Source organism: Oncorhynchus clarkii, chromosome 3, assembly GCF_045791955.1.
Source record: "Oncorhynchus clarkii lewisi isolate Uvic-CL-2024 chromosome 3, UVic_Ocla_1.0, whole genome shotgun sequence".
NCBI classification, from domain to species: domain Eukaryota; kingdom Metazoa; phylum Chordata; class Actinopteri; order Salmoniformes; family Salmonidae; genus Oncorhynchus; species Oncorhynchus clarkii.
In genome coordinates, this window is record NC_092149.1 from 66,326,481 (window position 1) to 66,341,829 (window position 15,349).

Sequence of the window (15,349 nt, forward strand, 5' to 3'; positions counted from 1 at the left end):
GTTTCACATTTGTCACGAGCGATCATAAGGTAAAATAGATCTTAAACAATTGTAATTTATATTTACAATCCCTTATTAATAGTTCAGCCTCTTTAGTCAATTAGTAAAGGAGAGTGCATGGAGAATAGTGATATTTCCAACAAGGGATGGAACCGTTTCAGGGAACAGAACAGAAAACCAGAAAATAACTAAATTATTTGAGGAAAAGAATACGAACCAGAAATGAAAGTGATCTATACTGTTCTGGAACATTCCAAGCATTTTATTTCCAGTCCCACAAAAATTGCCTATGCAAAGCCCTCACTCTGTCACTCAGAAACTTATTGCAGAGTCTGCCTGCCAGCTGGAAATCTTTTCCAGTGGGTGTGGGTGTGTGTAGTAGGGTTGAATGGCAGGAACCCGGTTACCGAGATTTACAGAGATTTACCAACCAAAACCACTCCCTTTTCCCAGGATAAACAACTGTGAGAAACTGGTAAATTATAACAAATGCTTTATATCAAATCAAATTGTATGGGCCTTCCTCTGACACCGCCGAGTATATAGGTCCTGGATGTCAGGAAGTTTTGCCCCAGTGATGTACTGGGCAGAACGCACTACCCTCTGTTGCGCCTTAGATGCCGAGCAGTTGCCATACCAGGCGGTGACGCAACTGGTCAGGATGCTCTCGATGGTGCAGCTGTAGAACTTTTAGAGGATCTGGGGACAAATCTTTTCAGTCTCCTAAGGTGGAAAAGGTGTTGTCGTGCCCTCTTCACAACTGTCTTGGTGTGTTTGGACCATGATAGTTGGTTGATGATGTGGACACCAAGGAACTTGAAACTCTCGACCAGCTCAACTTCAGTCCCATCGATGTTAATGGGGGCCTGTTCGGCCCTCCTTTTCCTGTAGTCCACGATCAGCTACTGTTGTTTTGAATTTTGCGCCCTGCACTTTCACTGGCTGTTGTCATATCAATCCCGTTAACGGGATTGCAGCCCTAAGTTAATGACTCCAACCTAAGTGTACAGTGGGACAAAAAAGTGTTTAGTCAGACACCAATTGTGCAAGTTCTCCCACTTAAAAAGATGAGAGAGGCCTGTAATTTTCATCATAGGTATACTTCAACTATGACAGACAAAATGAGAAAAAAAATCCAGAAAATTCCATTGTAGGATTTTTTATGAATTTATTTGCAAATTATGGTGGAAAATAAGTATTTGGTCAATAACAAAAGTTTATCTCAATACTTTGTTATATACAAATCAAATTTATTTATATAGCCCTTCGTACATCAGCTGACATCTCAAAGTGCTGTACAGAAACCCAGCCTAAAACCCCAAACAGCAAGCAATGCAGGTGTAGAAGCACGGTGGCTAGGAAAAACTCCCTAGAAAGGCCAAAACCTAGGAAGGAACCTAGAGAGGAACTAGGCTATGTGGGGTGGCCAGTCCTCTTCTGGCTGTGCCGGGTGGAGATTATAACAGAACATGGCCAAGATGTTCAAATGTTCAGAAATGACCAGCATGGTCCAATAATAATAAGGCAGAACAGTTGAAGCTGGAGCAGCAGCACGGCCAGGTGGACTGGGGACAGCAAGGAGTCATCATGTCAGGTCGTCCTGAGGCATGGTCCTAGGGCTCAGGTCCTCCGAGAGAGAGAAAGAGAGAAAGAGAGAATTAGAGAGAGCACACTTAAATTCACACAGGACACCGAATAGGACAGGAGAAGTACTCCAGATATAACAAACTGACCCTAGCCCCCTGACACATAAACTACTGCAGCATAAATACTGGAGGCTGAGACATATACTCTTTGTTGGAAATGACAGAGGTCAAACGTTTTCTGTAAGTCTTCACAAGGTTTTCACACACTGTTGCTGGTATTTTGGCCCATTCCTCCATGCAGATCTCCTCTAGAGCAGTGATGTTTTGGGGCTGTTGCTGGGCAACACGGACTTTCAACTCCCTCCAAATATTTTCTATGGGGTTGAGATCTGGAGACTGGCTAGGCCACTCCAGGACCTTGAAATGCTTCTTACGAAGCCACTCCTTCGTTGCCCGGGCGGTGTGTTTGGGATCATTGTCATGCTGAAAGACCCAGCCACGTTTCATCTTCAATGTCCTTGCTGATGGAAGGAGGTTTTCACTCAAAATCTCACAATACATGGCCCCATTCATTCTTTCCTTTACACGGATCAGTCGTCCTGGTCCCTTTGCAGAAAAACAGCTCCAAAGCATGATGTTTCCACCCCCATGCTTCACAGTAGGTATGGTGTTCTTTGGATGCAACTCAGCATTCTTTGTCCTCCAAACACGACGAGTTGAGTTTTTACCAAAAAGTTATATTTTGGTTTCATCTGACCATATGACATTCTCCCAATCTTCTTCTGGATCATCCAAATGCTCTCTAGCAAACTTCAGACGGGCCTGGACATGTACTGGCTTAAGCAGGGGGACATGTCTGGCACTGCAGGATTTGAGTCCCTGGCGGCGTAGTGTGTTACTGATGGTAGGCTTTGTTACTTTGGTCCCAGCTCTCTGCAGGTCATTCACTAGGTCCCCCCGTATGGCTCTGGGATTTTTGCTCACCGTTCTTGTGATAATTTTGACCCCACGGGGTGAGATATTGCGTGGAGCCCCAGATCGAGGGAGATTATCAGTGGTCTTGTATGTCTTCCATTTCCTAATAATTGCTCCCACAGTTGATTTTTTCAAACCAAGCTGCTTACCTATTGCAGATTCAGTCTTCCCAGCCTGGTGCAGGTCTACAATTTTGTTTCTGGTGTCCTTTGACAGCTCTTTGGTCTTGGCCATAGTGGAGTTTGGAGTGTGACTGTTTGAGGTTGTGGACAGATGTCTTTTATACTGATAACAAGTTCAACAGGTGCCATTAGTACAGGTGACGAGTGGAGGACAGAGGAGCCTCTTAAAGAAGAAGTTACAGGTCTGTAAAAGCCAGAAATCTTGCTTGTTTGTAGGTGACCAAATACTTATTTTCCACCATAATTTGCAAATAAATAAATTAAAAATCCTACAATGTGATTTTCTGGATTTTATTTCTAATTTTGTCTGTCATAGTTGAAGTGTACCTATGATGAAAATTACAGGCCTCTCTCATCTTTTTAAGTGGGAGAACTTGCACAATTGGTGGCTGACTAAATACTTTTTTGCCCCACTGTGTGTAACTTCTGACTTCAACTGTATGTAAATGTGATGCTTTAGATTTTAAATACATTTGCAAAAATTTCTTAAACTTTTTTTTGCTTTGTTATTATGGGCTATTGTGTGTAAATTGATGAGGGATTACATTTTTTTTTTTTTTTTAGAATAAGGCTGTAACATAACAAAGTTCTGGATAGAATCAAGGGGTCTGAATACTTATCAAATGCACAAATGTATTGGATAACAGCACACTCATTTTGGCTTTTTTGGGCTTGTGTTGATAAAATGTATTTAATGGAGGGCTTATAAAATGTATTTAATGTATAGCTAGCTCATCAGGCTCCGTTAGCATCAGGCTTGATTTTTTATCAAATTTCCAATCAAATTCAGACATAGGCCTATTTATGTGCTTATTAATATGCTTTTGAATTACACTTCTGGTTTTGTCGGGAAATAGCTAAAAAGTTATTTATTTTTGGGATGGAACATTTAGTAAAATACCAGGAAAATATTCAACCATAGTGTGTAGGCTTATCTACCCCTCCCCTTTGAAGCATAGGTTACCATAGCCCGCCTTACAAGCGTGATTGGCTTACCCAGTGATTTTACCCATGTACCTCTACTGGCAGCACAGTGTGTGAGATAGTCTTTCATTATGATTAAACCATGCTGTTAATGCAATATACAATTTGCTCTTAAAGACTTTCCTCTACAGATTAAATAGTTGACCCTCTCCATAGCACGCTGCTCTATCCGCACTGATTGGTGAAGTAATTTAATGTTGAGCTAAATGTAAAAACAATTTCGATTTCAGAGGTTTAAAAAGGAACAAAAAAAAACAATATTAACCAATACTTTTTGGATGTTTGAACCCGTTCAGAATTTTTATTTTGCTGGTCAGAACAATGGAACGGAACAAAAAATAATGGTTCAGTTCAGAACAAAATTGGAAAATCCAAAACGATTTCTAATAAAAAATAAATTAAGTAAATGTTGTTCCACTTGGAACCGATGTTGCTCGACCTTATTCGTTTCATCAAGCGTAAAGGTGGTGGAATTATGACGAAATGAAGTCAAAACCAGAATACAGTGTATCTGTAGACACACCATCCCAAACGGGAATTACGTTCCATTTACTGGCACTTAACTCGGGTCGGAATTCCCCCCAAAGAGACTGTTCTGTGTCTCGGGAGTTGAGCAGTCTTAACCCAGTGCAACTGATAACGGAAAAGCATGGTTCTATCTCAATTAGTTTTCTATCATTCCTCGCATCTTATCTCCTTGCTTCTTTTTCAACCTTACTGGAGTTCTAAGGTCCCTCCTATCAGACCTTCTTATGCAATGCATTCTGAGGAGGATGGTCGATGCAAGGATTCAAGGAAAGATTAAATGAGAAAGAGTCACAGATTCCTTCAAGACAACCCACTGAGACTCAACCAGGCACTATAATCTGCAGTATGGGAAACTTGTCTATTGTTCTCCATGAATTCTTAACCGTTTGTATTAATCGTAAAACAGTTGAAATGAACCCTATTCTTCGCTTGGAATCTAATATTTGAAAAGGAATACATTGCGCAGGAAAACATTTGAGGAACACTGGTAGTTAAAGAATTTAACAGCATAACAAAACGAAAACACTGGCATCATGGTCTTCCTTCCTAGCACAGAACCAACCAAATGAATTAAAATATTAACAGTGCTAGTCCTTTTTAACAGAATATGTAGTCTATGCTGATTTTATCATTTCTATTGTGCGTCTACTCTTCAGTTACATCTTAAAGCAAAGCTTGAATCTGCCTCCTATCCACTTCTCCTCCACTAGGCAGGATTCTACTGACAGACATCAGTTCATTCCAGTGATTTCCCAGAGTTCCGTATTCTATCCCAACGGAAGAAATCTTCCATTCTACTAGCCAAATCACAAATGAAAGATGACCCAGTTTTTGTGGTACCCTGTGGTATTTTGATACATACAGTACACCCTTAGGGAGAATGCTGAAGGTCAAATAAGGTAGGCTCTATCTGGAGATCAGTGTGAAGACGTATGTAAATTATGTAAGAGGCATGTATTCATGCATATTGTATACTGTGGGTGATAATGACAGGGTCTTGAATTCATTCTTGCAAGTATGTTCAAAATGAATAATGTCAGATTTGACAAGATCGGATCCTTGAATTGATCTGTGTTAACGATCACCTGCTTGGTGTCGAAAAATGGCAGCGATTCAAACATTTTATGAACTGGCTGATGTTCTTTAATCACAGGTGTTCAGGTTAGACGGCACCCGATGTTTTTAAGTGGACAATGTGTGGCTCAGTCGGTAGAGCATGGAGCTTGAAACACCAAGGGTCATGGATTGGATTCCAGCTGGGGCCAGTCATACGTAAAACGTATGCACGCATGACTAAGTTGCTTTGGATCAAAGCATATGCTAAATTATAAGGACACTGCCATGCATTGTTCTGGTGTATTTCCCCTCTAACCTGTTTCAATATAGTGCAAACAAGTTCAGTATACTGTATAATATTTAGTAATAAATCAAGTACAATTGAACTGTTGAAAGGTTTTTAATATGTTGTCTCATTCTTTTTACCCCCCCCCCTCCCCCAAAATAGGTTGCACTAATACAAAATAGGTTGCATCAAATGCAAATTTCACACATTTTCTTGACATTACCAGTCTTACATTGATAGAACCCACAGAAAGAAACCTTCATATATACACTACTTCTGCAAGCAGAGCTTTGTACTGTTATTGTTCCAATACAACCGCTGAACCATTTCTAAGAAAGACATTTCATTGGGCGATATAAAACATACATTTTATGCATAAACTGTATACATTGAGAGGCACAGAACTATGGCAGAGGATGAGATGGATGAGTCCAATTTACAACTGGCTTATGAACAGCATGACTACAGCGTAGGCTCTGTTTCAACATTCACACTATCACACTACTTAGAATGAAGTTCTGGACATGTACTTGTAGTATGCTAGTATGGACATTGGAATGTAAGCCTACTACATTTCCTTTTTGAGTAACGTCCGTCCGGCTATCTCCGTCTACGTGGGGAGCTATCCCTGCTCCGTTCCTCGTTTCTCCTGGGTTCTCTGTATCTGTCAGAGTGATGGCGGTTCTCCTTGTCCGCCCGCTCTGCTTGCTGCTCCACCCCGTTCCTGTACGAGTTCCTGGAAGAATCTGTGTCTTTCTCCTTGCGGCTGCTCTTCTCCCGTGACTTTGACCTCTCTCTGTTTCTGTACCTGGCTGGTTCCTTCTCTTTCTCAGGGCTGCGGTGTCTGACTCTGTCATGGTCAGCCTGGTCAACCTGGGGGGCTTGGTGTTTCCCATCATATTTCCCCCCATCGTCCCTGTTGTGCCTGCGGGACTCTGGATGTCTGTCACTGTCCTCGTAGTCTCTGCCTCTGTCAGGCCTGCCACGAGGCTGCTCCTCATCTTGGTGCCCCCCACGGTCGCGGTGGGGTCTCTCATACATGGGTTGTGGCGCGTCTTCTTCTCGACCCCGGTGGCGAGAGAATTTGTGGTGGTCCTCAGGCTCTGGTCTACTCCCACCGCGCTTCGCCGCCTCCTCATCGCTACTGCTGTCATTGCGGCGACGGTTGTCGTTTCTCGGGCTCTTATTGGGCCGTTGCTCCAGTGGTGACTTCTGATTTGAGGAGGTATTTTTGGAAGAAGCCTTGGACTTGGTCATCTTGTCTTTCTTCTTGTCTTTGTCACTCTTCTTATTTTTTCTCTGGCCCTTGCTCTTCTTACGCCTCGAGTCAGAATCTGTAAAACAGTAAGTACGTCTTAGAAGCACGAGATAATTCCAGATTTTGAACCAAAATCTGTTAAACATAAGCAAATAACCTAAAATCCAGAAGCATGCAAACAGCACACCACATTGCAATCCATTAGAGTGAGACATTATATATGCTGTAAAATAAAATGACAAGAAAAATCACCCAATGACAGTCTGTCATCGCCCAACATCTGCACACACAGGTTGTCCCCCAAATGGCACCATATTCCATATATAGTGCACTTCTAGGCCCTGTTCAAAAACAGTGCACTAAATAGGAAATAGGGTGCGATTTCGGACACAACCTGTGTGTGCAGATAATGTGTGGCGATGACAGACTGCTTTTAGCAGGTGCCTGGAGTGCCCTACTCTGCCATGTTAACATATCACTCTACCCTACAGAGAGCAGGCCAGGGACACCCAACACCACACCAGTCAAACAGTCACCAGACTGCCAGAGCACTGACTGCAGGGAGGGTGTATTTGTGTGTGTGTGTGGCCATTGCAGGGACTGACTGACTGTCTTTACATGCATGTATTTCATAGATATTTGCATACAAACACACAGGATGAATGGTAAATAGCCACATCAACATCACAGCAGGAAACACCTCTATCTCAAACAGGCTTGATATCATGTTCAGGACAATTGAGAACCAACAGAAGCTCAGAGGACATTTCAGTGCCATTGGGCATTTCAGTGCAAGGGCATTTCAGAACTATTGATTTGATGTGAAAGCAGTGATTGTGTAGAGAACATCTTTCTCCAGGACAATTGCTGCTCTCTTCTCAAATAGGACATTTCAAGTTCTGCTCTGACAGACATTTTTCTTTAATTGAATAAGTGAATACAGACAGGTCCTCGGTTGGCTGTGGTTGCATGTCATCAGCAAGGGACTCACACGAAAAGCCATCTTAATGTCCCACAATCAAACAAGACGTTGCCTAAACAGGTCTTTGGATTAAAACCTTTGCAAAATGGAATTTGGGGAGAAGCATTTTCCAGGGAAACAGTGAAGTCCTTCAAACATCCAAGTTTAATTTCAATAGAGCTGGTCAATTAAAATAATTAGCATGCCGAGTGAGAGGGACTGAGTACAACACAATGACATTCTTCAAGGTGAGGCAAGCGATGACCCATAACCCAGGCGAGCGCACACGCACACAAGCAACAGGCTGTGCCACCCTCACATCAGGGACAGGACCTCCCCGACACAACACAGGCATTATAATTAGGTAGAGGTGAATGTGGAGGGCAGACAGTTAATAAATACTAAACTATCGAAGGATGAATTAAAGGACAAGCACTTTGAATTCCTCAGAAATAATTCAGATATTGCTGTTAGAAGAGGGCTGGTTGTAAATTGATTGCAACTACCTAAGTGTTTCAATAAAAAGCCTAGTTAGGGTAGCCTGGTCCCAGATCTGTTTAAATGGCTGTTTGTGCTGACAATGACCAAAGTCAATACAGTTTAAGAAACAGCTCTGGGACCAGGCAACTGTAAGGGTGGTAAAATGACTGTACCTGAGCTGCTGCTGGATGAGGAGGAGGAGTCACTGGAAGAGTCAGAGCTGTCACTGTCGCTGCTGTCACTGTCTGAGGAGGACGAGTCAGAGGACGAGTCGGTGTCAGACGACTCCACTTCCTGGTTCTGGGTCATGATAATCTTGGGGGCGTTCTTTAGATGCTCACGGAGCTCATCCCTGTGGTAATGAAGAGGAGAGATAGAGCAGGAGAGAGAGCGAATGAAAGAGGAGAGAGAGGAAATTATGACACTGGCAAAGGATCACAGGAGGCTGGTTACGCAATACGCCTGTTATAGATGCCAAGGTTGTGAGTTCAAATCACACAGGGATCACAACACAGAAGGTTGGTGGCACCTTAATTGGGGAGGACTGCCCTATAAAAATCAGTTTTATTTTTAAATACATTTAGTTGATGACCTATAAGTTCAATACATTTTGGGATATTGTTGAATTCCGTTTTTGTTGTGTGGATTAAGTGATTCAGTCTGCGTTCTCCGTATCAGATTTTATAGTGCCCTAGTAATGGCCGGAGCGGAATGAGTCGAATGGTATCAAATACATCTAACACATGGTTTCCATTAGTTTGATGCGATTCTATTCACTCCGTTCCGGCCATTATTACGAGCCTTCCTCCCCTCAGCATCCTCCTGTAGATCACGTAGAGCATGCCTCTCCTTCATGTCAATATGCCTTGTCCATTGCTGTTCTGGTTAGTGTTTATTGGCTTATTTCACTGTAGAGCCTCTAGTCCTGCTCATTATACCTTATCCAACCTATTAGTTCCACCACCCACACATGCAATGACATCTCCTGGTTTCAATGATGTTTCTAGAGACAATATCTCTCTCTTCATCACTCAATACCTAGGTTTACCTCCACTGTATTCACATCCTACCATACCTTTGTCTGTACATTATACCTTGATGCTATTTTATCGCCCCCAGAAACCTCCTTTTACTCTCTGTTCCAGACGTTCTAAACGACCAATTCTTATTGCTTTTAGCCGCACCCTTATTCTACTCCTACTCTGTTCATCTGGCGATGTAGAGGTGAATCCAGGCCCTGCAGTGCCTAGCTCCACTCCTATTCCCCAGGCGCTCTCTTTTGACGACTTCTGTAACCGTAATAGCCTTGGTTTCATGCATGTTAACATTAGAAGCCTCCTCCCTAAGTTTGTTCTATTCACTGCTTTAGCACACTCTGCCAACCCGGATGTTCTAGCTGTGTCTGAATCCTGGCTTAGGAAGACCACCAAAAATTCAGACATTTTAATTCCAAACTACAACATTTTCAGACAAGATAGAACTGCCAAAGGGGGCGGTGTTGCAATCTACTGCAAAGATAGCCTGCAGAGTTCTGTCCTACTATCCAGGTCTGTACCCAAACAATTTGAACTTCTACTTTTAAAAATCCACCTCTCTAAAAACAAGTCTCTCACTGTTGCCGCCTGCTATAGACCACCCTCTGCCCCCAGCTGTGCTCTGGACACCATATGTGAACTGATTGCCCCCCATCTATCTTCAGAGCTTGTGCTGCTAGGCGACCTAAATTGGAACATGCTTAACACCCCAGCCATCCTAAAATCTAAACTTGATGCCCTCAACCTCACACAAATTATCAATGAACCTACCAGGTACCTCCCCAAAGCCTTAAACACGGGCACCCTCATAGATATCATCCTAACCAACTTGCCCTCTAAATACACCTCTGCTGTTTTCAACCAAGATCTCAGCGATCACTGCCTCATTGCCTGCATCCGTAATGGGTCAGCGGTCAAACGACCTCCACTCATCACTGTAAAACGCTCCCTGAAACACCTCAGCGCGCAGGCCTTTCTAATCGACCTGGCCGGGGTATCCTGGAAGGATATTGACCTCATCCCGTCAGTAGAGGATGCCTGGATATTTTAAAAAAATGCCTTCCTAACCATCTTAAATAAACATGCCCCATTCAAGAAATTTAGAACTCATGAATAGATATAGCCCTTGGTTCTCCCCAGACCTGACTGCCCTTAACCAACAAAAAAACATCCTATGGCGTTCTGCATTAGCATCGAACAGCCCCCGTGATATGCAGCTGTTCAGGGAAGCTAGAAACCATTATACACAGGCAGTTAGAAAAGCCAAGGCTAGCTTCTTCAAGCAGAAATTTGCTTCCTGCAACACTAACTCAAAAAAGTTCTGGGACACTGTAAAGTCCATGGAGAATAAGAACCCCTCCTCCCAGCTGCCCACTGCACTGAAGATAGGAAACACTGTCACCACTGATAAATCCACCATAATTGAGAATTTCAATAAGCATTTTTCTACGGCTGGCCATGCTTTCCACCTGGCTACTCCTACCCCGGTCAACAGCACTGCACCCCCCACAACAACTCGCCCAAGCCTTCCCCATTTCTCCTTCTCCCAAATCTGCTCAGCTGATGTTCTGAATGAGCTGCAAAATCTGGACCCCTACAAATCAGCCGGGCTAGACAATCTGGACCCTTTCTTTCTAAAATTATCTGCCAAAATGGTTGCCACCCCTATTACTAGCCTGTTCAACCTCTCTTTCGTGAGATTCCCAAAGATTGGAAAGCAGCTGCGGTCATCCCCCTCTTCAAAGGGGGTGACACTCTTGACCCAAACTGCTACAGACCTATATCTATCCTACCATGCCTTTCTAAGGTCTTCGAAAGCCAAGTCAACAAACAGATTACCGACCATTTAGAATCTCACCATACCTTCTCTGCTATGCAATCTGGTTTCAGAGCTGGTCATGGGTGCACCTCAGCCACGCTCAAGGTCCTAAATGATATCTTAACCGCCATCGATAAGAAACATTACTGTGCAGCCGTATTCATTGATCTGGCCAAGGCTTTCGACTCTGTCAATCACCACATCCTCATCGGCAGACTCGACTGCCTTGGTTTCTCAAATGATTGCCTCGCCTGGTTCACCAACTACTTCTCTGATAGAGTTCAGTGTGTCAAATCGGAGGGTCTGCTGTCCGGACCTCTGGCAGTCTATGGGGGTGCCACAGGGTTCAATTCTTGGACCGACTCTCTTCTCTGTATACATCAATGAGGTCGCTCTTGCTGCTGGTGAGTCTCTGATCCACCTCTACGCAGACGACACCATTCTGTATACTTCTGGCCCTTCTTTGGACACTGTGTTAACAACCCTCCAGGCAAGCTTCAATGCCATACAACTCTCCTTCCGTGGCCTCCAATTGCTCTTAAATACAAGTAAAACTAAATGCATGCTCTTCAACCGATCGCTACCTGTACCTACCCGCCTGTCCAACATTACTACTCTGGACGGCTCTGACTTAGAATACGTGGACAACTACAAATACTTAGGTGTCTGGTTAGACTGTAAACTCTCCTTCCAGACCCATATCAAACATCTCCAATCCAAAGTTAAATCTAGAATTGGCTTCCTATTTCGCAACAAAGCATCCTTCACTCATGCTGCCAAACATACCCTTGTAAAACTGACCATCCTACCAATCCTCGACTTTGGCGATGTCATTTACAAAATAGCCTCCAATACCCTACTCAACAAATTGGATGCAGTCTATCACAGTGCAATCCGTTTTGTCACCAAAGCCCCATATACTACCCAACATTGCGACCTGTACGCTCTCGTTGGCTGGCCCTCGCTTCATACTCGTCGCCAAACCCACTGGCTCCATGTCATCTACAAGACCCTGCTAGGTAAAGTCCCCCCTTATCTCAGCTCGCTGGTCACCATAGCATCTCCCACCTGTAGCACACGCTCCAGCAGGTATATCTCTCTAGTCACCCCCAAAACCAATTCTTTCTTTGGCCGCCTCTCCTTCCAGTTCTCTGCTGCCAATGACTGGAACGAACTACAAAAATCTCTGAAACTGGAAACACTTATCTCCCTCACTAGCTTTAAGCACCAACTGTCAGAGCAGCTCACAGATTACTGCACCTGTACATAGCCCACCTATAATTTAGCCCAAACAACTACCTCTTTCCCTACTGTATTTAATTTATTTATTTTGCTCCTTTGCACCCCCATTATTTTATTTCTACTTTGCACATTCTCCCATTGCAAATCTACCATTCCAGTGTTTTACTTGCTATATTGTATCTACTTTGCCACCATGGCCTTTTTGCCTTTACCTCCCTTATCTCACCTCATTTGCTCACATCGTATATAGACTTGTTTATACTGTATTATTGACTGTATGTTTGTTTTACTCCATGTGTAACTCTGTGTCGTTGTATGTGTCAAACTGCTTTGCTTCATCTTGGCCAGGTCGCAATTGTAAATGAGAACTTGTTCTCAACTAGCCTACCTGGTTAAATAAAGGTGAAATAAAATTAAAATAAAAAAAATCACAAACATACATCAAATCTATGCACACATTGAGCTGTCGCTTTGGGTGAAAGCATCTGCTAGGTGGCACGTACTATCATATTATTAGGATGGAGGCACTTACGTAAGTCCACCCAGGCCGATGGAGGTGAAGAAATTAATGGCGAATCTGGTGTTCCTGGGGTTGTCACGAGGAAAAAGACCCTCAAAGAAGGGCTGCAGCGTCCTGGAAGATACAGAAAAGACCAGAAGCAGAAAAAAGGGAAAAAAAAGTAATTTTCCATTCAGTTAAATTAATTCAACTTTATTTTTCCTTTCAGGGGCAATAAAGAAAAACAGAGCCAGACTACAAATATCAACATCCTGAGGTAATATATTAGTTTACAGTGAATGAGGAAAAGACTAGATTGACTAACATATCCTTGAGTCGTTCATTGAGCTTGGGAAGTCCCATATAGGCACAGAGCTCCTGAAACAAGATCTTGACGAAGATACGACTGGATGAGGTGGTGGTGTCCTCACTGACTTTAATACATTCCAGCACCTGAGAGAGAAAAACCCAGACGGTGTAACTAGATTAGTAGCTGTTTAAAGGAAATCAAAATCACCAACCCCATAGACACACCCTATGTATTTTAATAAAATCAACTTGTCTGATTCTGTTTGATGAAATAAGACAGAAATTACTCAAGAGGGAGTCAGAGATCAAGATAACCCTAAACCCTTAACCCTGCAACCTTTGTCATGTGGCATGCCAATTTATCTGAACATTTCTACCAATCAACGTGCCAGTTATGGTTTTCATATGCACATTTTCTTCGAACAATTAAATGTATAATAACATCTTCGTATCTCAAAATCATTGTCATGTGGTTAATTAAAATGTATTCAAATCTGAATGAAAACGATAAACCTAAAATGTTGCATCCATTGCAAACTATGTAAAAAATATCCTACATAAAACCCCCCCAGCAAATATTGCACCCTGCAGGTAGAACAAAAATATTCTGATAAAAAACATCATAAATCACACTGGCTACACATGGCCTGTCTGCAACGAACTTGAAACATTGTATAAACGATCAACTTTGGTCCAGCCGTGCCAGTGAGCTCGGGACAGACACCGCTTTAGGCTATTTTCCATAAGGGATAAGAGGTCATCAGGTAGACCTATTTTTTTTTTTAAAAGAACAAAAAAAGAAAAGTTTCCACTGGATCAGAGCATGACATTTTCCCCTTTCACGCTGAGTGATTATCGAAAGGCAGAGCTGGAAAGACCTTCCAAATACATTGAGTGTCATTCTCAATGGATGTTTAAAAAACAGACTCCACAGTTCATTAGTGGTAGTGCATTAAGACAATTAGAAATACTATCAGATCCCCAAATGAGCACATTTATATGCCTACATTTACATGCAGGCCAGGTAGCCAACTTCTATGCGTAATCAGGTGCCTGTCCTTACTCATCATTGACAGTAGCGCTTTCTCATAAGTGTAGCATAGGTTGTGCGCTCTGCAAGCAACGTGTCTACTGGCCATGAGAACGGTAAAAGACAAATAATATACTGAATGCATTAACTGAAATTACCATAACCAAACAAACATTGTAGATGAGAAATTACAGGAATTAACAGTAAATGTAGGCTACTAGTGGTGATATATATAGTGGAGAATAGACACTAAATCAAGGAAAACAATTCACACAATTAAATTACGAAACAATGAATGTGCACAAATTGGCGGGAGAGCGCATTGGATAGAGACTTGCATTGTGCGGTGTCTTGTGTGCCATAAAAATAAAAAAATATATATATATAGAGCACCAGTCAAAAGTTTGGCCACCTACCCATTCAAGGGTTCTTCTTTATTTTGACTATTTTCTACAATGGAGAATAATAGTGAAGACATCAAAATTAGGAAATAAAACATAATGGAATCATGTTGTAACAAAAAAAAAGTGTTAAACAAATCCAAATATATTTTAAAATTAGTAGCCACCCTTTGCCTTGACAGCTTTGCACACTGTTGGCATTCTCTCAACCAGCTTCACGAGGAATGCTTTTCTAACAGTCTTGGTGTTCCCACATTTGCTGCTTTCCCTTCACTCTGCGGTCCAACGCACCCCAAACCATCTCAATTGGGTTGAGGTCAGGTGATTGTGGAGGCCATCTGAAGCAGCACTCAATCAACCTAAGCTAGATGCCCTCAATCTCACTCAAATCATCAAGGAACCCACCAGGTACAACCCTAACTCTGTAAACAAGGGCACCCTCATTGACGTCATCCTGACCAACTGGCCCTCCAAATACACCTCCGCTGTCTTCAACCAGGATCTCAGCGATCACTGCCTCATTGCCTGTATCCGCTACGGAGCCGCAGTCAAACGACCACCCCTCATCACTGTCAAACGCTCCCTAAAACACTTCTGTGAGCAGGCCTTTCTAATCGACCTGGCCCGGGTATCCTGGAAGGACATTGACCTCATCCCGTCAGTTGAGGATGCCTGGTCTTTCTTTAAAAGTAACTTCCTCACCATTTTAGATAAGCATG

The 15,349-nt window shown here is 42.8% G+C and overlaps 1 protein-coding gene across 1 annotated transcript in view; it reads right to left on the reverse strand.

Moving 5' to 3' along the window:
• Positions 1-5,692: 5,692 nt before the first annotated feature.
• Positions 5,693-15,349, reverse strand: part of LOC139401637 (pre-mRNA-splicing factor CWC22 homolog) — a 57,782-nt gene continuing 48,125 nt past the window's right edge. Inside the window, exons 18-21 of the mRNA XM_071145730.1 lie at positions 13,216-13,343; positions 12,924-13,025; positions 8,470-8,648; positions 5,693-6,931 (exon numbers count right to left, since the gene is read on the reverse strand). Of these exons, the coding sequence (XP_071001831.1) occupies positions 6,198-6,931; positions 8,470-8,648; positions 12,924-13,025; positions 13,216-13,343 (1,143 nt within the window). The 3' untranslated portion in view covers positions 5,693-6,197. The remainder of the gene's footprint in view (positions 6,932-8,469; positions 8,649-12,923; positions 13,026-13,215; positions 13,344-15,349) is intronic.